Genomic DNA, 26149 nt, shown 5'->3' with positions numbered 1-26149 from the left:
CAGGGAGCCATGCAGAGGGCCTTCTCTGAAGTGGAGATGAATAACTATACAACTTAGTTATACAGTATAGTCAAATGGGCAAGCCAGTCAAATGGGCAGGGTACTGTTGTTGTAGTTGTTATCTTTGTTGCAGTTGTAGTAGTAGTAGTGGTTGTTTTTGCTGTACTAACAACGATCCCCTCGGGCGCCTCTGCTTCTGAACGAACTTTGACGCACCGACCACCGAAACAAACAAGCTGCAACAACAGATCGAAAGGTTGTAGCAGAATCCCTATTTGCCGGGGGCGCGCGCGCGAGGGGTGGGGGCGGCGGCGCGTGGGCGGGGGGGGGGAACGGGACCGCGTCCAATGAGAAGGCGAAGCCCCTCTCCAAAGGGTTAACGGGCAGCCAATGGGAGCCGCACGGCGCGGATCCCCCACACGCTCCATTCAAGAATCTCAAGTATTCAAGATGGACGGAAGGGAATGCGGAGAGGAGAAGCGGGAGCTGCTGCTTTGAGCGCCTTCCACTTCCATGCCCGGGGGAAAGGGGGAGGAAACTCCCCGCAAGTTTCCACCTCTGCCACTGGGGGAGGCGAGAGACGAGGAGAAGCCCGAGAGCTGCTGAAAGGGTAAAGGCGTCCAATGGCTCGCGAGGGGGGCCCCCTCCCCTCCTCCGGCGCCCCTCGCACAAGCTCCGAGTCTGAAGCGCGGGGGCTCGGGGGTGTTTTCGTGTGACGGCTCTGTGGAGAGGGGCGAAGGCTGGACGGGGCCCCGCCCGGAGTGCTGCTAGAGACCCCCGGGGAACGGAGGGCGGCGACCTTCCGAGTCTTTAACCTGCCTTCCCCGCCCCCGTCCTTCCAGCCCCCCGCCAGTTCCACTCAAGCGCCCTTTGGCGAGGCTTCTCCGGGAGTGGCGTGAAGGAGGGCAGGGCGGGGGACAGGCTTTCTCCGGCTGGTGAAAAAAGCAGGAGGCGAGAGTCCCCCAAAATCCCTCTGGGGACCACTCTCTCCCGTGTCCTGGGCCCAGGAAAGAGGGGTCCCATGGGAATCAGAGAGTCCGGAAGAGCGACACCCCCCCCCGAGCTTTTTCAGGTCTCCAAGAGTAGTCCCGGGCTGCAGGCACCCCTTCTCCCTGGCCCGTCCGTTCCCCCCAAATGTGACACGAAGGTACCTCGGACCCCCTTTTTCCTCTCAGGGCTTGCGCTCCTTTGTGAATGTGAATGCAGGGTAGAAAAAGCTGGAAGGGTTTTATGAAGACACCACAATTCCAGCCACCATGATTATGGATGTTTTACAGGAAATGCAAAAGGTGCTTTGAGTGTACTTTTGGGGGGCGGGGACCATGTATCACGTGTACAAAAAGTTCTGTGTTCTCAGTTCATATTTGGATTCCGGCCCCCCAAAACTAGGACATATGCACATTGGGGTTTGAGTTGAGAGGATCTTGCATGTCCTCATTGGCCACACTTTTGTAGCTCAGCAACCAGCAAGTCTGAGGAGGAAGGCTGCCTAGGATGTCTGTAAAAGAGGGATTCTAAAGACCTCAAGCTCCCAATATCTAGAGCAGTGTTTTTCAACCTTTTTTGGGCAAAGGCACACTTGTTTCATGAAAAAAAATCACGAGGCACACCACCATTAGAAAATGTTAAAAAATTTAACTCTGTGCCTATATTGACTATATATAAAGTAATTCTCTTGAATAGGAATCAAATAAACACAAAGAAAGTATTTTATAATTACTTTATTATGAAATAGTAAGTAAACAGAAATGTGAAAAATTATAAAATACTTTATTTTTAAATTTTTCAATTTTTCCCACGGCACACCAGGCAACATCTCGCGGCACACTAGTGTGCCGCGGAACAGTGGTTGGGAAACACTGATCTAGAGGACTTCTCCAGCCCAGTGACTCTTTAGCCTGCGTTGTCTACATTATTGCCCACTGGAGATCCAAGCCTATGCAAAAACCAAGCACATGTAATGGGCATAGCTCTGTAGTAGAGGATCTGCTTTGCATGCAGAAGGTCCCAGATTCAACCCCCAGCATTTCCAGGCATGGCTGGGAATATCCCTGTCTGCAACCCTGGAAAGCCACTGCCAGTCAGGGTAGACAATATTGAGCTAGATGGACCCATAGACTGATCCGATATAAATCAGCTCCCTATGTTCCTGTTTGCATTTTCCGGGGGAAAGTGATGTTCATTAGGACAGCACTGTTGCCTCCTGGGGAATAAAGTTTCCCTTTTAAGGGGAAACATGCAAGGTTATTTGCTGGGGTTTATTTTTCAGCTTTAGCAGAGGCTGCTGGGTTTTATGCACATCTGTGGCAGAAGCATCTACTCACAGCGTGGATAAAGGCAATTTCAAATAGCTGGTATGTTGGCAGTGGACTAGCTCAATCAGTGCAGACAATATATATATGCTGTACAGATTGAGAAAAAGACCTAAGAAATATTTGTGCGAGTTATCCCTGACCTAAGCAATTCATCCTTGCTTTGGGTGCAGTTTGACCAAGGTATATGTTTATGGTATGCTGCCAATGTTAAACCGTATTAAGTCAAACCTGCAGTTCCCATCATTACAGTTCCTTTAAACTAGGTCAGGCTTTCTCAACCTCAGCCCTCCAGATGTTTTTGGTCTACAACTCCCATGATCCCTAGCTAGCAAGACCAGTGGTCAGGGATGATGGGAATGGTAGTCTCAAAACATCTGGAGGGCCAAGGTTGAGGAAGCCGGAACTAGGTGGTACACAGCCATCATTAATGCAGAGTTAGTTCATACATAATAAAGCAGCAGCTTCCCGAAGGGGTTTGCAATTTAAACAGAGGAAGGGATAGAATCATAGAATCAGAGTTGGAAGGGCCCCTGAGGATCATGTTTTTGCATAAAGTGAGAATTAAAGTTGAGAGAGTAAGAAATTTGCTAAATAAGTATTGCTAGCAAGACTAGACTGTATACAAATTTGGTTGCCAGCCCAATGGGGTAGGGTAGAGAAGAGGAACTGACTTGGCCAATTTTTATTTTGCTTAAAATAATTGTCAGAAAAACCAGGAAACTTCAGGGTCCCCCCCCCCTCAGTTTGCTTGTTTCTGGAGCTGTGCATCTTGGGTGAATAGATACTCCCTGGTAACTGCTGAGTCCTGGAAAACACTAGGGCTGCCCAGGGACTAGCATTTTTATTTCAGTAGGTAGTAACCTTATCTAGAAACAATAACATACTACTGTAAGCATCTTTATGCCAACAATCTGACTTTTTTCAGGGGTGAAGGCAGCAATTTTTTTTACATAGCCTGTTTGGAAATCTTTGTTCTCCATTAGATTTCATGTTCTGATAGCATATATAGAGTACTAAGATACTACATTTCTAAGTAGTTGGAATTGGAGTAGGGTGGGAGCTTCAAGGCGAGGTACTTCTTAGCAGTGTTTGAAACTCCCATTGTTCTAGGCCAGGGATCAGTAAACTTTTTCAGCAGGGGCTGGTCCACTGTCCCTCAGACCTTGTGGGGGGCCAGACTATATCTTGAAAAAATAATAATGAACGAATCCCTATGCCCCACAAATAACCCAGAGATGCATTTTAAATAAAAGCGCAAATTCTACTCATGTAAAAACACACTGATTCCTGGAGCATCTGTGGGCTGGATTTAGAAGGCAATTGGGCCAGATCCAGCCCCCGGGCCTTAGTTTGCCTACCCATGAATCTAGGTGCATTTTGCGACAGGAAATTTCATTTGTATGAGCAGTTTCTGAGCTCTGGACGAAGTACTCTGCCTAAGATTTCAGATTAAAACTGCAGAGTGGAAGGAAAGGAGGACCTTTTTCTGCCTCCCCACTTCCAGCTACTCTCTGAAGACTGGAGAAGAGACCCTCTTAAGAATATTAGTGGGATGGGCAGGGGAAGGACTAGACCATGTAAAAAATGAACATAAGATTTTAGCTGCAGTTCATTCATTTTCACCTTGTATTCTTCTTATTAAAAGGTGCCTACACATTCCATTGTTGCACCCATAACCTAAGATTAAGGTGCCCTTTAGCTCCTAGCTTTCACATCTTGGTTTCTAACACTGCCTGTTAGGGTTCAAGGCAGAGAAGCTCTAGCAATGTGCTCACATTCCCATGTGTGTTGTGAAAGTGAACTTCTTTGTTCAAGGTGCTCTTTCTCCATAATTTCCTCTCACTAAAGATTCTCTCTTGCGAGTTCTTTGGGTGTGCTGTTCTGCCATCTGTTAAGGCTTTACTGGTTGGAGTGTGCTGTGACTGGGTGCCGAGTTACACGGTATCCTGTACTCTCTCATGGAGATGCGGGTGGGCCAGCTGTCCGTGCAGGGCCAGCTATCTTTTCATATGTCCCACCCCCTTGAAGACAGTAGGAAGGAAATCTCATGTGCCCTGTCCAGGGCTGATGCAAAATTTCGCTGTCAACAGGGGCATAGCTGTGGAGTGAAGGGGTATAGGGTCCGGCATGTTTGCTCCTCCTCTGTGCTGTTGATGTTTCACCCATGACTCATAGGAACAGAGGAAGCTGCCATATGCTAAGTCAGACCCTCGGTCCATCTGGCTCAGTATTGCCTACACTGACCTGCAGCATCTCTCCAGGGTTTCAGGCAGTCTCTCCTAGTCCTACTTGGAGATGCTGGGAATTGAATCCAGGACCTTATGGATGCAAAGCTGTATTTTGGCTGTTCCACTGGCGTATCTTCTCCAGCTTTGTTAATGTGGCTTTGCTGTTGTACTGGGCAAGTCCCACCCAAGGATCTGCCGTGGCAGCAGCATTCTGTCTGTATAATGGGATTTCTGCAAAACTGTAAAGCCCTTCAGCCAATGTTAACTCAAGTACAGGATTGTGCTCTCAGGTTCCTCATAGTGCCTTACAACTAATTGCCACCAATTCAGTTCAACAAAGATTAATTAGGTGGAAATATATCCACTATAACCATCTTTAACCTGAAACATGACAAAAGAGCTATAGTAGCATGAAACCAAGATATTATTAATCAAGCCTAACCATGTCTATTCAGAAGCATGTCCTACTGAATTCAATGGGGCTTACTCCCAGGTAACAAGGGTTGGGATTACAACCTTGCTTCCTGGTGTGGGGCAGTTGTATTGGAGTGACCGTTCCATAAACTCAGATCGGACCACCTGAGTGTGTGAGAAAAATCAGAGCATCCTGCACAGACTGGAAGAGACGATAGATTGCTCTGCCACCAAATACTAAGGCCTTAAATGTGCATAAACTGATGCAGCCCACCAACTTTCTTTCAGAGACGGGCACAATTACCTGCTTTCAAGCATCAGTGTGAATTGACAAACTGCCTCCACTCTGTATACTGGATCCTAACACTCAAGTTTGGACATGTGAGCATCATTGGATTTTGTGTTTTTACACCTAGTCAGAATTTTAGATTCCAGTGCTCTTCTAAAAACATTTTAAAATACATTCTACTTACATGTGTCACTCAATCCATTCTGTTGCTGGGTGTAATAAACTCGAACTGGTCTTGGTTTTTTTAAACAAACAAAAACCGTGACAAAGTATTTCTTCTGGGGTCACATGAAGTAACTACAATCTAAACAGTCTTATTCAAAAGTGATGTGCTGTCCTTATGGTACAACCCATATATGTAATCTCAGGGAACAACTCTAGAAGGTCCCTGTGTTATCTTTTCTGTTTAGAACAATATAACTTTGGGGGAAAGCTGATCAGAGTTCTGGGGACGTGTTTCAGTGGTCTTTAACTATTTGTCCTCTATATTGTATACTAGAGGCTGGTTTTGTTTGTTTGTGAAAAGGGCAAAGTTCTTGGCAGTTTCAAATGCTTTCATGCTGGTCTTACGTGGTATTGCATTCACAAGCAGCTTCCTTGCTCCTGAGCTCGGTCACATTGCAGCAATATTTTCTTGTAGTTCCAACAAAACTTGCACGCTTATGAATCCTTGGAGGCGTCCACCCAGTAAACTACTTACCTTAATTTATTAGAAAACATGCTTGAGTTCAGTTAAGAAATTGTCTCTGTCAAAGTCATGCATACTTCCATTTCATTTCTCTGGATCATCTTGATTTTGTTAATTACATTTATGTTTGCTTTTACACTTTTTTTGACTTTTATATGAAGCCAAGTTTGGTATTTTTGTCTTCCAAGGTTTTGCAGATTGTTAATGCCTTGGGTTGCCCTTGTCTCTATTATTTTTAGAAGTTAGCAATGATTAAACATACAACCACTATCTGTCAAACATATGGTTCCCCTCTTAAAGAGGTGCAGTGATTAGATATATATTTAATGGCCTCAACCAATATAACACAGTCTGAACTGAACTGCATTGTAGGAGAGGTTTGCCTACACTATCTGTGTTAGATCACTGCAGCTATCTAACACTGAATTTGTGCAGCCAAGAAAACCATGCAGACTAACTGCAACAAAAAGTCGGGATCCAGCAAAGATCCCTGTGTGTAGAAGAAGAGGTGTAGCCAACACAATGCCCTCCGGAGTTGCTGGACTACAACTTCCATCATCCCTGACCGTTGGCCATGCTGGCTGGCATTGATGGAAGTTGTAGTCCAGCAACCTCCAGAGGGCATAACTCCCCCACCCCTGGTGCAGAATATAAAAGCCTCTATGGGTAGGGAGTGGGAGACTTATGGGAGAGGAGAGATTATATCTGTGGTGCAGCTCACTTATCTAGTTCTTTCACTTGAAAGCCTCTTCTCTGCTCCCTTTGCTCCAGAAGCATGTTGTCATTTCCCAAAAATTCCAATTGCTTCATCTCTAGTTGCAAGGTTCAGCACTACTGGTAGGTGAATGACCTGTTGGTGAAAGATGAGGGCACCCTTTCCCACCAGCCCACGTCACAAAACTATCAGTCGGCCTCTCCAATTCATTTATGGCACAATTCCCAGCCACACCACTTAGGCACTTTGTTATAAATACATCTGCATTAATTTTTACTGGTGAGCTGTTTGCTGGTTCTCTTTCAGAGGTCTCCATAGGCATATCCATATTGGATAGCAAGGTTTTGGTTCTGGGGGACAGTTTTGCCTTGGGTTACAACTTTTTTTTTTAACCTAGTGTTCACATGAATCAAATTCCAAGGTCTTGTGGTGTGATTAGCATGGGATGTGGTTAAGGCAGTGGGGTGAGACTCCCAGCCTTGAGTGACAGCACTCATAGCTTTGGAAAATAAACCTTCCACACCTGCACCTGTTTGCCATTCTGCCCCTTATTATCTATTTGCTTTGAGTTCCTCTGGGTAGAGCATGTATTTTACCCTGTACTTTCAACCCTGTTTTCTGCAACAGAGCTTCTGGTTGTTAAGTGAAAACAATTCCACCCAAAGTTCCTGCTGGAGGCCCATGGTGATATTTATAGCATCTATAGTGAATTCCATAGGATCAAGAGATCAGGTCAAGTGAATGCTTCAGCCCTCAAGGCTTACAGACCACAGCCAAACCAGTCGTGCAGCAGTTGTCTGCATCTGGCAACAGTTGCAGGACAGACTGTCAGAGGACTTGGTTGCATATATTTGCAGAGCTATGGTAAGGCCTTTATATGCTGCTCATTGGAGATACACACACAAAATTCTGCATGGTGATAACCTGTATCAACCATTCAGCATATATTGCGGCCCATATAGTAGTTCACGTGTAAATCACACTCTTGTCATATACACCAGACTACTAGAATGGAATATGTGCATTTGGTTGGCGCAGAGACACATACTTGTTGTTAATGGAAAAATTACTTCTGTGTACTGAATAGTAGTGAGGATTAGTTGATAGCTACAGTAACAGACATGGAATCAGGAAACCTAACGTTGCTTATCCCTGACTCTGCTGCCTACTAGATGATTTGGAGTGTAAAGCTACTTTTTCTCAATTTGTCTCAATCTTCCAAAGGCATGGTGGAAATGGAGAATCCCAGATCTTCAGTATTTGTATACGAGATTGTATGTAGGGCCAAAAGTAAGAGACGAGTGGTACAGGTTTGAATCCATACCCAGAAATGTGAACACGTGAATTCTATTAAAAGGTTTTAAAAGGTAAAGGACCCCTGGACGGCTAAATCCAGTCAAAGGCGACTTTGGGGTGCGGTACTCGTCTCGCTTTCAGGCCGAGGGAGCCGGAGTTTGTCCACAGTCATGTGGCCAGCATGACTAAACTGCTTCTGGCGCAACAGGACACTGGTGAGTGTGAGAGTGCATGGGGAAAGCTGTTTACCTTCCCACTGCAGCGGTACCTATTTATCTACTTGCACTGGTGTGCTTTTGAACAACTAGGTTGGCAGAAGCTGGGACAGAGCAACGGGAGCTCACCAGGGAGCTTACCACCGTTGAGTGAATTCGAACAGCCAACCTTCCAATTGGCAAGCCCAAGAGGCTCAGTGGTTTAGACCACAGTGCCACCTGTATCCCTAAGAATCCTACTATCCTAGTATCTAATGATTATTATTTTTAAGGCGGCTTATTTCTTATACTCCCATCTAGATGCAAAGTATTATCCCTCTGTAGAATTAAAACAACAACCCACAAATCTCAGGTTGGAATTAAAAGAATACTAAGACAGAGGCATTTGTGGGGAGAGATAAGAGTTGAATCCAACTTTCTGGATCTAGCTGTTTGTTCAGTGGCTACGCCAATGAGACAGTATACTTGCACTAAAATAAAGACTTTTCTGATCTGGCAAGAAGGGAGTTTTTTAGCCGTCCTAACAAGAACAGACATTTCCTTAATCTTCTGCCATTCCAGTTCACACTTCGTGAATAGCCTTCTCGCTGCAGATGTGGAGCTGGTGGGTGCAGTGACAGAGAGCAGTTCAGCTGTAGAAAGAAGTTATTCCATCTACTTTTATTCCCCTCCCTCTCTAGGTGGACCTTCTGAATCACCTTCTAGAAACACTGGATGTTCCTGCTGAATGAGAGGACGGTTGAAATTATTTGGGCACTACAGCAGCCCAGAGGGCACCCCAAAGAAAGCAAACTGATAAAGAGTTAAAATGAATCCCCCTTGTCTTGGGCGAGGTGAGAAGGTGGTTCTCTTGTTTCCGCATAGGAATTCGGAGAGAGGGAGAGAGTGTGCGAAGAGCCTCCTGAGGCACTGGGCATGGCCCCTGTCCAAGGCTCTTTTCACATTGTGCTACTGTCTGAGCCCAACGCAAGCAGTGCAATGTAAAAAGGGCATTGGGTGGGTGGCCACAGCAGCATGAAGCCTCTATACGTCCATTGCTGGCAATATTCAGGGGATAGGCATGGAGCCTTGCTATGTGAGGCAAAAGGAAGGTGTAACTGAGAAAACGGATAGTGCCCAGCAGCAGCAAAACATAGCTCCTGTGACAGCTGAAGTGCTCCCATCCACCCCAAATATATATGGGGCTGTTCACAGCCAACATGGTTTGGCATCCAAGTGGAAGCTGAAGGGTTGTTGCTTTCTTGCAAATCACCTTTGACTGTTCTCTTTCCGAGCCGTTACAGCAGCCTATTGCCTAATAAATGTTACCGCTTCTTTAACTGGGTGTCTCCTGTGTTCTCAAAGTTGCTGAATTGCTGGTAAATGTTAAAATTTGTGGGAAAGAAAGCTCTGACTCATTCTAGATGTGGAAAGGAAGACATGGGCAGCGACTTCCTAGAATATGGTAATTTTGAACACACAGTTCTGTTAAGTTTTCGAATGGGGAGAAACTTTGTGGCTTGTATTTTTTTGTATATGTGGGTTTCCAGGTGCTCATCCCAATGGTGCTGATGTTTGGTTATTTTAAAAGAAAAAGAAGTATAGTGGGCTTTCCAAGTTCAAGCAATCAGCCGTTCTGGTTTTAGAGAAGTCCTCTTGGGATGTTTGGCCAGCAAGCTTAATCCTTGTGAATATAACTGCTAGCTTTGGGCTGCAGCTGCGCAAGGAAGCAGGAAAAGAGAAGCCATTAGTAGCATGGCTCTTTTTGATTTTGTTTGTTTTTTAAATATAAAACACCTTTATTATACAAAAAAAATTCCTGCGCTGGTGACAGTGCTGAGGCTTTACCCCCACCTGCCCCCCATCCTGTCTTCATGTGGGGTGGGGGGATGTGGGGGAGCCATGGTGCCCAAGGATCACAAGCACACGGCGACCCAAAACAAAAGAAATAGACTCCATAGAGTAGACATGGGGGGAAACACCACGGCAGTGTCAGGGAACGGGAGGGGTGAAAGGGGTTGTGAACTACCATGGCTCCATGTGGAGAGGGGCTGCTCTCCCCCCCCCCCCGCCCCCTACCTCTAGGATCCCTTTGTTTCCTGTTTGAGAGGGGTTTCCTCTCCCCAACACTGGTAGGCTGTCAAACGCAATTTTTATTTCTCCCAAGAAAGGAGAAGAGCATAAAAAGCTGCCTTTTCCTGACTCAGACCCTCTTGGCCCTTCTAGCTCAACCTGGTCAATGTTGATTGGCAGCAGTTATCCAGGGCCTGTTCTAGCCGTTCCGTGAGGTTCTTTTAAAATAAAAAAAAAATCTGGAGATGCCAGAGATTGAACCTAGAACCTCCTTCATGCAACGCTTGCCGCTAAGCCATGGCACCTCCTCAAGAGCTTGCCCTGTGCCCACAGCCCTTTCTGTCCTGTTCCAGGAAGGACTGCTTCTGTCCTACGCAACGGACTGCAAAAGTGCAAAACCTGCGTGCGGTTCCGGGTGCCACCGCTTGTTCCGCCCGAAAGGCGCTATCAGCAGGTGGGGAGGGCAGCATATAGATCACGTGGAATCCAATCCAACACCCCCAGCACTGTCCCCTGAACCCTCTGAGCCTCCCCTTCTGCTGTAAGGGCAGGGGTGGGGTCCTCCACTCTGCGAATCCAGCATTCTTAGAAAGTACAAGAGGTTTGGGAGAAGGGTCCTGGTATCTCCACTCCCACGGGTGATGCTATGCAGGAGGGGTGGGGGGTGGGGCGGGTTGGTTGTGCCGGGATGCCAGCTGTGGGTGTGGGGTTGGGAAAGGGCAAGGCATGCTACGCAGGAGGGGGTGTGCCCAGAGTCCCCCTCAGTCCCAGCCGTTGTCCTTCACCATATGTGACATCTCAATAATGTACTTCCCTTCTTTGTACTTCTGGCTGGTCTCGAAGGCTTGTTCCTGGCAAATGAGGAGATTGGGAGAATTAACCCCATTTGCTTCAGACATCTGCCTAAAAACACACACACACACAAACTCCATAGAATCTGCAGCACCCAAAACACAAAAGGGGTGTGTGAACAAAAAACCACCCACAATTACAACAGGGGAAGTAGGAATCAAGAGTTTCCACTAGTGTGGCCTGACAGCTAGAGGCTGACATTTCTAAGTGCCATGGTTTCTTAGAGCCAGTGTGGTGTAATGGTTTGACAGGACCTGGGAGAGCAGGGTTCAAATCCCCACTAAGCCATGTCACCATCGCTTAGCCTAATCTACCTCACAGGGTTGTTGTGAGGATGGCATGGAAAGGAGAACCATGTACACCACCTTAAGATCCTTGGAAGATAAAGGTGGTATATAAATGTAATAAGTAAATAAATCAATTAATTAAAATGGCTTTGACAAGGACCACACTGGGCAGAGTCAGAGACAGGTTTTCCATGGCTGCCTCATTTTGACTCTTTCCAACAAGGTTGCTTGCAAGAATCCTGTTTTGAAAGGGGATTTATTGTCTAGACTTGAAAGCTACCAGTATTCAGTACTCACATATTTCCAGCCCAGTGTTGTCTTGCAGCTTTCGCAGAAAATGTCAGCGACTGAATGGAGGCCGGTGAGCAAGAGGCGTTGTTCAGCCGGACCACAGCCCACATTAACCCTGCAGTCAAAGAAATTAGAAGGCACTATCTCTTTTTATCCTTCTCAGAGTTCCACCCTGCTCTGTTCTACCTCACAGGGAGTTTACCACAAACGCTACGCAAAGAGGGTGTGAGGAACTATGTTTGTCCTAACACTTGTGCATTTGCTCACACACATGCACACACAGACAGACAGACAGACAGACAAAAGAAAATAGGAGGAGGAGGAGAAGAAAAAGAAGAAAGGATTTCAAGCCCCACCACAACTTTTTGCATGTGATTGGTTCATGGAAAGTTCTCAGCAACTGAAACATGACTTACACAATTGGTTATGAGAAACCACATCTCAGCAGTTCCTGTTTCCAGATAAAAACCTATTAAGCACCTATTTTCTTAGGATGCAGAAGTGTCACATCTCCTAAGCTTTAAAAATAAATAGATTTAAGAACAGTCATACCCCAACATTATATTCGTTCAGGCGTTTGACTGAAACCTAAGCCGTTTAAGAAGGATTTTGGCTGAGTGTTTTCAGCTTGATAATGTGTTTAATGCTGTTCCCATACATGTGGTTCTTTTATACTAGTGGTATAAATATGCTGTTTTTATATGGCAGTTTAAAATATAATCACATTTGATGTGGTTTTAATAAGTTTACATTGTGAGCCACTTTTTAATCCACCTGGTGGGAAAGAGCAGGATATGAGCTTTTTAAATAAAACAAATAAATCACTTCCTCATGCCTTTACCATTTGTCTCAAAAAAGAAAAGAAAAGCCAGCCTATTTGTGATCTAGGAACCAAGATGGGGCACTGAAAACAAGAGAAGAGTTCTGAGTTCAATCCCACAGCGGCCTCCTGTGGCCATGAGGAGAAATACCCAGTGTGACTGGGACACATTCACATTGTAGTGGAAGAACCATTCCAATTCCACACTGGTACCTGGGAAGAGAAAGCTCTGACAGATGTGTTTGATCTTTACTCAAGGCACGATATCTCTGCCTCGTCCAAGGCTTGATGGTACATGCTTAGCTGTAACACAGAAGCTACCGCAGCCAGCTGAACAATTGTCTTAGGAGCTTGCTGTTCTGTCAGCTGAAACATGGGGTGTTCGGCCTATGACAACTTGAGAGCCATAGGAAGTGCCAAAGGTTTAAACTTCAGGGAAGCTTAAAAATGCTCTCCAATCCAGCAGCAGCGGGAATGAAGCAAAACAACAGGCTCCCCTGCTAAACTAGGGGCCTAGAAACAACAAGGAACCTAGAAGAACTCAGGAAGTGTCACTTTCATTTGCCCTGGAAAGTATAAATATCATCTCCTAAATATAAGGTTCTTCGGCTCGTCGTAAGAATCTCTTACTATATAGAGAATCCTCATGTCCTGTTTGCAGGCTTCCCAAAGGCATTTGGTTGGCCGCTGTGAGAATAGGATGCTGGACTCGATGGGCCACTGGCCTGATCCAGCAGGGCTCTTCTTATGTCTTTAGGTCATGTTCTTATCCTAGCCAATGCCCTCTTGGCATGATAAAGCAGATCAACCTGGTGGAAGCAGGAGGCAGCCAGACTTGAGTCACTGCAGCCATGGACCATCAAAAGACTAGAGCTTTCCCCTCATGATTTCAAACCGATCTACATTGAAGGAAAAGTTAAATTCTTCTAAGATGTGGAATTAGGGGGCTGTGGGGCAGAGGGAAAGAAATTCAGATCTTACCCTTACACTAAGATTTGGTCTCCCATCAATTACTTCAGACTAACTCTCTAGTGATGTGTAAGGCACCATAACTGCGTTCCTTGTCTCTATTTTGGGCTGACATCCAAAAGGGCGATAAACCCAGTTTCACAGCTGGAATAAAAACTATTCTCTAATATTTGTTTAGATGAACTGTTCCATTCACGTTTGCCCAAGTAAGGGCAAAACCAGAATGCTACCGGAAAAAAGAGCCATCAAATCGTCACTCACTTATGAAATGCGCCAGCTGTCATACGATGGTCAATTCACCAATATGAAACTATCAATAGGAACTTTCCACAAACTGTAAAAGACATCCTATTTGCCATTCCCCACAGAACTGGCCCAGCAGGTCCTTGCTTTTGCAAATCCCACAGGTTCCTACCACTGAGAAAATAGCATCTACTTCTCAGGCAGAAATAATTCGCCACTCCAAAACAACAGTTTGCTTGGCTAGGTTCAACAAGTATGACAGAGGAATGCTAGATCTGTATGACTCAGTCGGTCTGCCTTGGAACTAGGCCTTCTCCCTGCCAAAGGCCAATTAGAAATGAAGAGAAGGGAAAACTATGTGCTTTTCTTCACTGTCAAAACCATGCCACACAGGGAGGCACCTAGAGAGAGCCTTCTGCACTATGAGCTATATTTTGCATATATTAGAGAAGTCTGAAGGATGACCAGCAATCCTCTGGCACATCTCTATGTAGTGAGGCAGGAGATTACTCATACATTGGCCTTTGCAGATGCATTCAGCAAGAGTCGTCAAAAGAGCAGAGGAACGAAGGGTTCATCTTGAAGGAAACAACATAAATAAGAAACACTTTGTAGAGATTCTGATTGATGGTTAGATCAGAGAGAAGAGAGTTCTCATTGCCAGCAATTCAGAATCAAGGGTAGATCATGCCTGAAGGTCAAGAGTGCCACATCCTGTGGATGGTTGAGCCAGCACCCAAGAGAGAGAGAGAGCCGCAAGGACACAAAGCAAGATGTGAGGAGTTCCAGTGCAAGGTCTGGTGGTGCTACCATTAAGTTCAGCAGGATGATGTAGGGAGGAATCCAGCGCTGAATTAAGGACTGACCATGAGACTTTGGGAACAAAGACTACAATAAGACAGAAATTACGCACTATTTAATTTCTATTAGATGTGCTTCATTTCTAAAAAGAGAATGGCTCAGGTGTAATGCTAGCTAGAAGTCATCCTTGCTGGCTGATGCCCTTATCCCAAGCCCCAGGTAGTGGGTGCTGAGGGGCACATATTCAGAGGTAATGTTGCTTTGTTCCTCTTGAGTTCCAGAGCTCAGTATGTCAAGCTCAGATTATCAGAATTCCTACATAGTATGGAATGCTGAGTGAGATATGATGGATCAATGCCATCATATATAAGACCTCCCCCTGGAAGTACTCAAATGTAACCCTAACCCACCCCACCCTGGCAGCATCACTCTAGATTTCCCTCCTTCTAATGGAACGGATGAGATGTAGCAGTGCTCTACATTCTTCCGGTGTGAAACGAAACCACCTCTCTCCCTCTGCCTCTGCTCTGCTTCTCCCCCGCATCCCCACCCACACCAAATAAAACCAATTGCAGTAGGAGACTCACACAGAATTGAAAAGATAGGCGCGACCATGACTTCCCTGGAAAGACTGTGGAAATAAAGTATAGGAGTTACGACCCTCTCCCTTGAAAGGCTCTTTGACCCACTCCCCCCACAAACCCAAATGCTTTGCTTCAAGGCAAAAATCCCCAGATACGAGAAAGATCAGGTCTGTTCCTGGACAGACTGATAGGTATTGCTAGCAAGGTATCCCACCAGTAGGGAACCATCTTTTAGAAAGTGTCCTAGTCGGGCCCTGGGGTGGCACTGCTTTGGGGGGGTCACACAATGCCAGAGATCCAGGAAGACCACAGATAAATAACAGCGGTGTAGCTAAACTTGCTGCCATGTCCCAGAGATGCACGTACCTTGGAGATGAGCTCATCGTGCTTGGCCAGATGTGCCCGGCAGTGAACACAGCTGTACGTTCGATGGCACCGGGGCAGGTAACTGCGGAAGGTCTTGGTAGGGAGGCAGGCGGCGGGTGGCGCTGGCTCACAGCTGGGCATGACAGGCTGGAGAGCAATGCCCTGTCGAGGGGGGGGAGCCGGCGCTGTGCAGCCCCCGCACAGGCGGTCGCAAGTGAAACAGCGAAGCAGGTTGGCTAGAGCCGTGTTTCAGAAAAGTGAAGTTTGGGGGGGCTGCACTGCCAGGGCCCCCCCAGATGAGAACCAGACCGAAAGCGGAGTCACCTGCGGAGAGACAAGGGCAAGCAATTATCAGCCCTGGGAGAAGCCTACTGTGCGTGTCAGACCCAGGAGGAGGTGATCTGGGCCTCTTCTGGAGGTGGAAGTTATGGCATGTCCTGCACTACACAGCATGGAATGTGTATTTGAGCAGATAGAAAGCTCAGTGGATTCATCCGTCTGGAATAATTACCACTGGGCCCTTGCTCCACATTCAGACAGTTCGGTAATTAAAATCCTCCACCCACCTCTATAAAAAGGCAATGAAAACGAGGTGTGGGGGGGGGGGAGGAAATCAGCCTGGTTTTTACCAAGTTCAGGAGGGAACTTGGAGAGAGAGAGGACCTTAGTAATTTGTGCTAAGCGGTTTGGGGTCTGCACGATTCAAATCCCTGGTTCAGCCTATTGTTCTCATTGTTTACACAAACAGGCCCACAACTCAGGTGCCTTGAACAACATGTTCAGCTTATCCTCACAACTTTCGTAACCTGGTCAGCTAATTGTAGGTTAAGGCCAGGGTTTCATTATGCTTTTGCTTTAAGCATAATTGTATCCATGCAGCTCAAGCCTACGTATGTTTACTCAGAAATAAATCCCACTGAGTATGGTATGATTTGCTCCCAGTTAAGCCTGCACAGAATCAGAGTCTTGGGTTTCGCAACACCCATGATCTGTAAGGCCCATCTGATTAAGAAACAGCTTTTCTGCTTTTGCTCTTATTCATATGAACACACAACACTGCCTTATAGCGAGTCAGGCCATTGACCCTTCCAGCTCAATGTTGCCTATGCTAACTGGGGACAGGGCTTCAGGAAGGGGGCTGTCTTAGACCTACGCAGAGATTTTACCTGGCGCCTTCTGCATGCAAAGCAGCTGTCCTCCCTCTGAGCTACAGCCTTCCAATTGTAGATCTTGCTATTACACAGCATGTCACACAACCAATGACTCTGGCAACGTTGGAAAACATTCTGAAATATGCAGAGTGCCCTAAGGCCTCTGAGCAACCTTTGAGAAAAGAGGTCAGCAACGTTGCATTGCCTAAACCCAACCCTCTGGTGATGTACCCCGCTGCCCCTTGCACTAAACGACCCCTGCCACGAGCAGCAGCCTCGGATAATATTCCCTTTTCCGACCCACCCTTGTCACGGGCCTTTTATTGTGGCTGCAAGAGGGCCCTCTACCGGGGCCTCGACGTCATTTCCATGCGTGTTCATTCAAAGCCTCCTCCCGTCCGCCCCCGTTCTGAAAGCGACTCTCGGGCGTGCGGGCGCTCCCCCTGTCGGCAGCAAAGCGGCATTACAACCCCCGCAAAAAGCTGACTTTCGGAAGCCCCATGCATTTGTCCACCGTGCGGGCACGGGCCATTAGCGCTTCCCAATCCGTCCTGCAGCAGCAGCAGCAACGCCGCGCGCAACTCCAGCTCCCCCCCAAAAGCAGCCCGGGTCCAGAGCAATGCCGCGCGAGAAGCGTCCCAGCAGAAAGCCCTGCGCGCTGCTTTCTTACCTTGCTTTTCGCACTTCACCCGTCCACTTCGTCTCTCCTAGAAGGGCGGGGGGAAGGAGGGAGAAATCAGGGGTAAGAAAAAGAAGTGAAGTGGGAGGAGCCCAGGTGTCAGGGGCGTGCGGGGGGGGGGGGACTCGAGGCGTTAATCACCGCAGAGTCTGACTCACGTGGCTGCCTGCGCGGAAGGAAAATAAAGGCGGTTTTGGCGTCGCGAAGTTCCCAGAGGGACTTGACCGGAGGGGGGAGGAGCGGGGAGCGGGGATCGGGCTCTCTCGGCGCGGCCCGGAGGTGGAGGCGAAACGTGCAACTCCCCAAGAGCCCCGCGAGCGAGGGAGGCAAAGTTTCAGCTGCAGCTGCAGCGGCGGCGCCTCCACCTCCGCCGCCTTTGCCCTCCGCGCTGCTCACCTTGAAGCCTGCGCCCGGGCGCGTGTGTGCGGCGGCGGGGAGCTGCCTGTCCGTGTCTGCTCCTGCTCCTGCTGCCGAGCGGCGAGGGGTCGCGTCCAGGCGAGCGCAGCTTCAGGGCCGCCGAAGGGCTGCTTTTGTGCTTCGTCGGTAGACGAATGTGGCTGTGTGTTGTGGAACCGCATCATAACATTGTGAGTCATCCATCCCTCCCTCCCTCCTCCTCGACTCTCTTCCTCCCCCCCCTCCCCGCTCTCAGCCTGCTGCTACGTCAGAGAGGGGCCGGAGACACGGATCAGAGAGGGAGGGGATAAGCAGGGGCCACCGGCACCACCGCAGCAGGGATGCAAGGCGCAATGGGCACGCTGGGGTGGAGAGATCGGCGGAACGGGCAGCTGGCGACCAGGGAGCCGGGCAAGCGGGGGCGCTGCTGGGGTGGCTCCGGCGACAGGGATGGCGGTGGGGAGGGAGAAGGACGCGCAGGTGATAAATCCCACGTTGCGCGCCCGTGGCAAACTCTGACGCAGGGAGAGAGGCGAGAGACGCAGCTCAGGGTCACGGGCTGCAAATCTGCAATATCATTCTCCGGTGCACTTCTCCACCATCACCCCAGCCCCCAAAACATCTAGCCACTCACTTTAGGGCTTCCAGGATCTGGCGACACCCCGAAACGCAAAGGCCCAGATCTCTCAACGCTCTTCAACCTTGACAGGCTCTGTCATTGCTTAGACTTTCTCTCCGCTACCCCGCACCCCAGTTGGCATCCCCTAACGAATAGGTCGACAACCTCATCATTCCCTCCCCCTCCCCGCAACGTGGTTGCCAGACGAATTTGGCCTTGGGATCAATGTGGGGCCATTAACTCCAAGAGGAGTTTGGGCGTCCATTTCTGTCGACGAGGAGTAGCATCCATTTAGTCTGTTACTAAGCAGCAGCAGGAAGACCAAACACGTCCTGCTGGTGCTATAGAGACTAAGAAACACTAGCCGTCTTCCGTGGAAGCATACACCAGGCAGGCTGAAGGTACAAGTTGGAGGCACACCTATCTGATATGATAGATCAGCTTCTGTCGGCTTAAAAATGTGCAAGCTTTTGAATTCTTGAGTTCTTCAGCAAGCAGATGCTGTCTCTGAGTACAGGTTTTGAAAACATCAATGTTTGTTTTAAGGACTTCCACAGTCACCCAGTTCATCTCCCTTAGGAAAGTTGCATGCTAAACTATTTTGTGTATTTATGTTTGCCTTGAGGAGCTGCAATTGCTTCCGGTGCTAAAAGCCCTGATTGATGGATCAAAACCTAAGTTGCCGCAAGCTGAATGAAAGTCATGCAAGTAGGGCCCTAATAAAACAAACTAACAGGCTGTTCTTGCTGTTCTAGAATTACAGCACTCCCTGATCCTTTGTACTTCAGTTTCTACCAAAGTACTATGTCATTTTTGTAAGTTGCAGACATCTCATTCTTTCCTTCTCATTTTGACACTCAAATAGTAGTATAAAAACTGTTTGGTCTTCTGTGGTTAATAGGCCACCTTTAACAAACCACAAAACAGGGGAGAAAAGTCTTTTTTTTATTAACAGTGATGTTTGCAGTTAAATCAGTGTTCTGATGCTCAGAACATCATTCTTGGTTTTGCTACTGACTTCAACAGACTTGATCCAATCATGTTTGGTACAGAAGCATCTGGAAGCTGTATCTTGTTATGTCCTTCAAATAAAAAGGATCCAAGATCTCTGTCATGGTAATAGCGTTCTGAAGATGACTCTGTTCTTGCTGAAGATGAATATGGGCTGTACCAAAGAAATTGATTATATTGACTTATACTTCGTTTCCTTTCTCATTTTCGCTTAATCTTTTTTCTCCCTACCTTCTGCTGCCTCTTTGATCTCCTTCAAACTTAGCCTACATCCAGACACCTAGGGTCCCTTTTATTTATAATACTATTTATAGGCCCTTTGCCACTTTTTTTGGCACAGCCCATTCAAGGTGGTTCACAATGTCATAAAAACACAATACATACAGCAATCCAAAAACTCAGCAACAGCAACAGTGTTAGCAAATACTTGAAAAAGGTAGACCAGTTGAAACAAAACAGCAATGTAAATTTCCTGCAAATGTGAAGAACTATTTTAAAATGGGTAGTTCCCCCCTGCCTCTGCCCCCCCCCCACTAACAATGAAGGCTTTATTTAGGAGAGGGCAATTCTGAAATAAATGGGCTTTTTAAACCCATTGAAAGGTTTGCAGGTTGGAGACTGAAGAGCTGCAATAGGAGAAACTTCCATGGTCTGGGGACCACTTCCGAAAAGGCCCCCACCTACACTTGCTGTTGTTTCTGCTTCAGTCAGTAACTAGGTGGAGTGAGAAGGGTTCCTTCCGTAGCTGCAACTGAAGAATGGAGCGACATGACCCCCCCCCCAAAAAAGCTATGTAACATAGTTGTGGTTTGATAATAAAATATTATGAACATTTCCCCTAACTGACATTTTAAAGGATGCAAATGGAAAAAGCATAAAATATCCTGTTGGGTGGACCTGTTTAGGGCAGCAAGGCAAACTAAGGCAGGAATCCAATAGCCACTTGCCTTGAGTAGGCTCCATTGAAATCAATGGGACTTCTGTATAAACATGTATAGGATTCTTCTTTGCAACTTCATTGCCTCTAAGCTGCTGCTCAACCCAGTAAAGCACATTTAGCTACTGAACAATGCTGGAGGGAAGGAGAATTTTGTAATTGTATGACTGGAGATTTACAGGGGTGGGCAGTTACACCACAACTGATTCAGTGCAGAGTAGCAAGCAGCAGGTACAATCTGTCTGAGTAGTAAGAACCTGGAAGTTCATCAGCTGAACCCTTAAAACAAAACAGACTATTTTGGGAAGACTTAGTACTGGCTCTGATGCCCAACATTGTGTATTTTTCTAAGTAAACAAATAGTAAAAGAGAATCGGGGGAAACCTAAATTTCATGAGACCTTTTGTGGCATAAGCTTTTATAGTCTCTGGCCCAAGGAAGTTTATTCCACAATAAATCTTTAGTGTGCTGCCTTGTTTTTCTTTGGGTGGATATTTGGCATAGCAGGAGTCTTTCCTGAATTTGTAAGCAAATAATCAAAGACCATGATATGCCTTTTTCTGTCAAAAGATGAGAAGCAGAAATTATTCGTGGCTGCATGGGCTTAATCTCTCTCTCTCGCTCTCTCTCTCTCTCTTCAGAACCACGGAGAGTGAAATTTTCCAGATGCGTGTTTTTGATCTGAGGTGGTGAGAAGGAAATAACCCTACACTACAGGGAAGAAAAAGTGCTTCCGCGACTGTTTGTTTGTATTTAGCAGCTGAACAACAAAGGGTTAAAAATGGAGGTCAGAAACTACATTTCCCAGCGGGCCACGCGAACACCAACCGCTTCCCCGTCAGGTAATTGAAGGAGGCGGAGGCGGCTCAGGGGCATGCGTACACCACACAATCGCTGCGGCCGTCACTTCCAGGACAACCGACACTTCCGTTGCCTGGCCCGATCCGGGACTCGTGTGGTTGGATCCCTGTGGATTCAGTAGGTGGGTGACTTTCCTCAGCTCCTCAAGGCCTCGGGTCGGTTTCCATGGAGACGTGCAGCCTTGGCGAAGGCAGGAGCGCAACTGCCTCTTCGTGGGGAAGAGTCTTGCCGGTCGCCTCGCCTTAGGTCCCTTCCCCTCTGTGCTGCCGGGCAGCCACTGAAACGCGGCGATAGCTGCGCGGTTGTCAACACTCGAAACGGGGTAGGGGTTGAAACCCCAATGGGGAAGCAGTGTGTCGCCCAGTGTCAACGACATATGGATAGATCCTAATCTTTGGCTGCTAGTTAAATCTAGAACGGTTTCGCTTTTACGGAAACGAAACTGTTCCAGATGGATCCAAATGACAGATCAGCAACTTTCAACCCCAGGATCGATCTCCTCCCCCCTCCGTACAATGCCAATTCAGTAGTTAAGCATGTGGGGGAAAGGTTGCCGCTAGAAGTCTTGCTGAGACTCTGCTGTGGTGTGGGAGCACTGGCCTGCTCCCTTCCACCCTCTCTTCAGAAGGATCCTCCAGTGAAACTGGTTGCTGATTAGGGACCTAAATAAAACGGAGCCTTAGCTGTCTTCACATGGAGCCACCAGGCATATGTTCATAGCCAGCCCATGCAGCCACCTATAGAGGCACATCATCCAGCTTACAATGTGTACCTCAAGCAAAGGAAGAGGGATGGATGAAATTTGTGCTGTACTGTGTTTGCACAATCATATCTCAGTTCAAACTGAGATGTGCAGAAGCCTCAAGCATTTTCAGGCAGCTCATTTGGCAAAACAGCTCATAAAGCTATAATTAATCATTGCTGCCAATGGCTTCTAAAGCCAGAATATAAAGCTATGGTTTAAAGTTGGCTTCCAGATCCTGGATCATTTGGAAGCAATTCACTGTTGTTCCTGGTTTGTATGTGAAGGGAAGCTGTGGCTAACTGCAGCTTCTTGGCTTGTTTGTTCATTCACACAAAGCATGGTGCACAGGGGATGTGTGCAGGTGTCTGAAAGTTGTGCATATCTTGGCTGATTAAGCTGAGATTTGAGTGTGATCTTTACAATTCTGTGATCTTTACAGTTCAATGTATAGTTTAACAAGCCCATCCAGATCGTTTAGGCCAGTGATAATAAGCAGTCCCCCAGCAACGGCAAACCCTCAGACTCCCTGGACCACCTGGGGAAACTTCCTGCCTAACCAGAAACATTTAGGTTAGAGAATAAACAGGAAAGCAAGGTGTCCACCCTGTGAAAAATGCATATATAATAGGGGGCATTTTTGTCCAACTTAACATGTTATGTAAGATGGGACACCAGGAGAGGAAAGATACCTCAGTACTTTTGCAAGCTTTCTAACAAGAGTAGATGTTTCATTTTTAAAACATGAGTTGGTTTAATTAATTTTTGTGTGTGTGTGTTTTGTATCCATAGCAGTTGCAAAGGAAACAAGATGGCAGAGGAAGCTGGAGATGAAAAGAAACTGGTGGCCAAGTTTGAGTTGGAGAGGGAGACTGAGCTCCGCTTTGAGGTTGAAGCTTCACAAATGGTCCAACTAGAGCTTCTGACAGGCATGGCTGAGGTCTTTGGAACGGAACTCACACGCAACAAGAAATTCACCTTTGATGCTGGTGCCAAAGTGGCTGTCTTCACCTGGCATGGCTGTTCAGTACAGCTAACCGGTCGGACTGAAGTAGCCTATGTCTCCAAGGACACTCCCATGCTGCTGTACCTCAACACCCATACAGCCCTGGAACAGATGCGGTGGCAGGCTGAGCGTGAGGATGAACGGGGACCTCGTGTCATGGTGGTGGGCCCCACGGATGTAGGAAAGTCAACAGTCTGCCGTCTGCTGCTGAATTATGCTGTGCGCCTAGGGCGCCGGCCCACTTTTGTGGAGCTGGATGTAGGGCAGGGCTCAATCTCTATCCCAGGCACCATGGGGGCACTCTATATTGAGCGACCTGCAGATGTTGAAGAAGGCTTCTCGGTTCAGGCCCCTCTGGTCTATCACTTTGGGTCCACCACACCTGGCACTAACATCAAACTCTATAACAAGGTAAGCAGCATATTTGAAATAGTATGCGATATGGTGATCCTTTGCATGCATCCTAGTCTCATGGAGCTGGGCTGGGCTAGGTTTTCTATATCCTTATCAAACTGAGAATAGGGATGATAGTTAGAAATTGAATTTCCATTTTCACCTTTGACTATGTTATGCTGGAGGACAAACAAGAGATGGCTAGCCAATAAATTATTATCATGAACCCTGTTAATCTGCTTCAGCATGCTGTTATATTCCAACTGTCATTAATTTGGAGACCAATGTAGATGTAGGGCTGCCTAAGCCATTTTATTTGAACAGGCATAGGCACCTGCAACTCTTCATAGGACTAGGCTGTTAATGGTCGATAACTCTTCAGATCCTTATCTTTTATACAAGGCAATAAACTAAAATATGCTGGTTTTACTTATCTAAGGAATAAATTGTATAAGACAAGTTTAGGGTGAGTCTTGTTAATATATTTGACTTGGATAACAGACCTGTCTCTGATTAAGGCAAATCCTTAAAAACCACACCAATGAAACTCCAGATTGTTATCCTTTACACAAAGACATTAACACAAGACATGCTGGTTTTACTGGTTTAAGAAGTGCATTGTGTAAGGCAGAACAGTTTAGGAAGGATCTTGTTAATATGTTTGACTTGATGTGTCTCTGATGAAGGCAAATATTTAAAAACCACTCTGATGATTTCATTATTGAAGAAAACATTAATGAAGACAACATCTGCGCTGAATAAACATATGATGCTGCTTGTTTGATCTGGAAACTTTTCTTTAAAACAGCAGGCTTTAGTCTTTTGCAAACACAGTGAATTGGTCATGGAGCTTATTTCAGCTTAACTCCCATCAAAATCCAATATCTAGAGGGCAGCAGGTTGGGGAAGGTATGCTATGCCTCTTAAGTTTCCAACTTATTTCTCTGGCAGCTACAGTTAAAAGGCTCTCAGGTCACAGGCTTGGGAAAGTTATTGAGGCCGTGCAGAACTGCTGCTAGTCAGAGTAGACAATTATGGGCTAATTGTATAAATGGTCTGGCTCAGAATAAGCAGCTTCATATGTTTATAGAAAAGTAATACAGATTCACTTTTGAAAAGCAGGGTGGAGTGTGACTAAGCTAAAACTTCAGTATTAGTAAACAATATGGAGATTTCCAAGGACGGAAGCTTCTAAAAGAGGCCAGCTATCTTCATTTCATAAGACTTTCACCCATGAGATTTGTGTGGTTTCCTGTTGGTTAATGCTGCTGCTTCATCTTTTTCTGCAGATTACATCCCGCTTGGCCGATGTATTTAACCAGCGCTGTGAGGTGAACCGCCGGGCTTCGGTCAGTGGCTGTGTCATCAATACCTGTGGCTGGGTGAAGGGATCTGGGTACCAGGCACTTGTACATGCTGCCTCTGCCTTTGAAGTTGATGTTGTGGTAGTTCTGGACCAGGAGCGCCTCTACAATGAACTGAAGCGGGACTTGCCTCATTTTGTTCGGACAGTGCTGCTCCCAAAGTCAGGTGGAGTGGTCGAGCGCTCCAAAGACTTCCGGCGGGAGTTTCGTGATGACCGCATACGCGAATATTTCTATGGTTTCCGAGGAAGCTTCTACCCACATGCCTTTGATGTGAAGTTCTCCGATGTCAAGATATACAAAGTGGGTGCTCCCACTATCCCTGATTCCTGCCTGCCTCTGGGCATGTCGCAGGAAGACAACCAACTCAAACTGGTACCAGTTACACCTGGGCGTGACATGGTACACCATCTGTTAAGTGTTAGTACTGCTGATGGCACTGATGAGAACATCTCTGAAACAAGTGTGGCTGGTTTCATTGTAGTCACCGGAGTTGACCTTGAACGCCAGGTCTTCACCGTGCTTTCACCAGCACCTCGCCCGTTGCCCAAGAACTTTCTGCTCATCATGGACATTCGTTTCATGGATCTTAAGTAGTACCGGCCTTTGCAAGAAAATGATAAGACTGCACCAGGCAACTGCTACCTCCCTCACAAACAAACCCATTACAACCCTGGATGGAACAGCATCTCACACAGACCAGGCAAGAGAGAGAAAGCAGTCACAATAAGGGATGAACATAGTTTGAACAATTTGAAATAGTCCTTTCTGTTTTCTCTTCATTGTTGGAATGAATCCCTGAGTAGAATGGTAGAAGATGAAGGTTAGAAAATTCACGGGTTTGACTTATTGAACCACTATAATGGACAAAAGTGTTGTCTGCTAGCTAGTTAATTGGTCTCCTTTGAGGTGTCATTCATTTAAACTGGTCTTATCTGAAAGTGACAATAGTGTAAAGAGGGCATTGTTTTTTTAAAAAAAACTTTATATATAGATATTTTTAACTTTAATAAATTCCAAAATATTGATAGTTTCATGTTTGTGTTTCTCTCTACATGTAACTAAAACCTTGTTTCAGCATTAAAAAACATGTACATATAGATACAGGGTAAGGCAGGACAAAGTGGGACTGTTTGGGTAATAAGCATCCAGGGATGAGAAGAAATATTCCACCGGGCAAAAAGACACACATAAAAATGTGCATAAGAAAGCAGTGGCAATTTTGACTTCAAAGAACATGGCTTACAAATACCACTAGCAATTTCATATAGGAAGCTTGCAATTAGGCACATGACTTAGGCTTATGAATGGAAACATAGTATGAAAATCCATTCTGATACGGTAGATCAGGGTGGTCCAACTTTTCATACCAAGTGGGCTACAAGAGTACTTGTGACATGTGCCCCCCGCCCCCAGCTTCATGCTGCCTTCCCAAAGCTGCCTCTGGCAGCATCCTAGAACCTCCCACCTCTGTTTGAAAGCTGGGAAAGCACTAACTAGGCTTTCGGAAGGAGGTGGGAGGACTCTAGGACCCTGCCAGAGCCCTCACACCTCCTTCCCCAAGC

General features: G+C 46.7%; 2 protein-coding genes and 1 long non-coding RNA gene across 10 annotated transcripts; 2 read left to right on the top strand and 1 right to left on the bottom strand.

Moving 5' to 3' along the window:
* The first annotated feature begins 355 nt into the window (after nt 1–355).
* On the top strand, nt 356–9479 carry LOC310704982. Its single transcript, XR_014525138.1, has 2 exons — nt 356–610; nt 8841–9479. It is a non-coding gene; the product is annotated as an uncharacterized lncRNA (long non-coding RNA).
* A 420-nt stretch (nt 9480–9899) lies between these two features.
* On the bottom strand, nt 9900–17783 carry YPEL4 (yippee like 4). 3 transcript variants are annotated; one of them, XM_083499040.1, is made up of 6 exons: nt 17652–17783; nt 17247–17283; nt 15426–15749; nt 15063–15106; nt 11649–11757; nt 9900–11063 (listed from the first exon to the last, which is right to left on the bottom strand). In XM_083499040.1, exons 3-6 carry the CDS (start codon nt 15564–15566, stop codon nt 10974–10976), a joined length of 384 nt encoding a protein of 127 aa, XP_083355166.1. In that variant the 5' UTR covers nt 15567–15749; nt 17247–17283; nt 17652–17783; the 3' UTR covers nt 9900–10973. The 3 variants fall into 3 exon arrangements, with proteins under 3 accessions (XP_083355166.1, XP_083355167.1, XP_083355168.1); XM_083499041.1 differs by lacking the exon at nt 17652–17783 and adding an exon at nt 17414–17550; XM_083499042.1 differs by lacking the exons at nt 17247–17283; nt 17652–17783 and adding an exon at nt 16592–17182.
* Nucleotides 17710–25614, top strand: CLP1 (cleavage factor polyribonucleotide kinase subunit 1). Of its 6 annotated transcripts, none has more exons than XM_083498926.1 (4): nt 17710–17842; nt 20860–21060; nt 22614–23238; nt 24510–25614. In XM_083498926.1, exons 3-4 carry the CDS (start codon nt 22633–22635, stop codon nt 25179–25181), a joined length of 1278 nt encoding a protein of 425 aa, XP_083355052.1. In that variant the 5' UTR covers nt 17710–17842; nt 20860–21060; nt 22614–22632; the 3' UTR covers nt 25182–25614. The 6 variants fall into 6 exon arrangements, with proteins under 6 accessions (XP_083355052.1, XP_083355051.1, XP_083355049.1 ...); XM_083498925.1 differs by having other exon boundaries at nt 20860–21200; nt 22617–23238; XM_083498923.1 differs by having other exon boundaries at nt 20860–21200.
* Nucleotides 25615–26149: the final 535 nt, after the last annotated feature.

Source organism: Podarcis liolepis, assembly GCF_965112155.1.
Source record: "Podarcis liolepis genome assembly, chromosome: 1".
In the NCBI taxonomy this organism is placed as follows: domain Eukaryota; kingdom Metazoa; phylum Chordata; class Lepidosauria; order Squamata; family Lacertidae; genus Podarcis; species Podarcis liolepis.
This window is presented reverse-complemented; position numbering and strand designations above follow the sequence as displayed.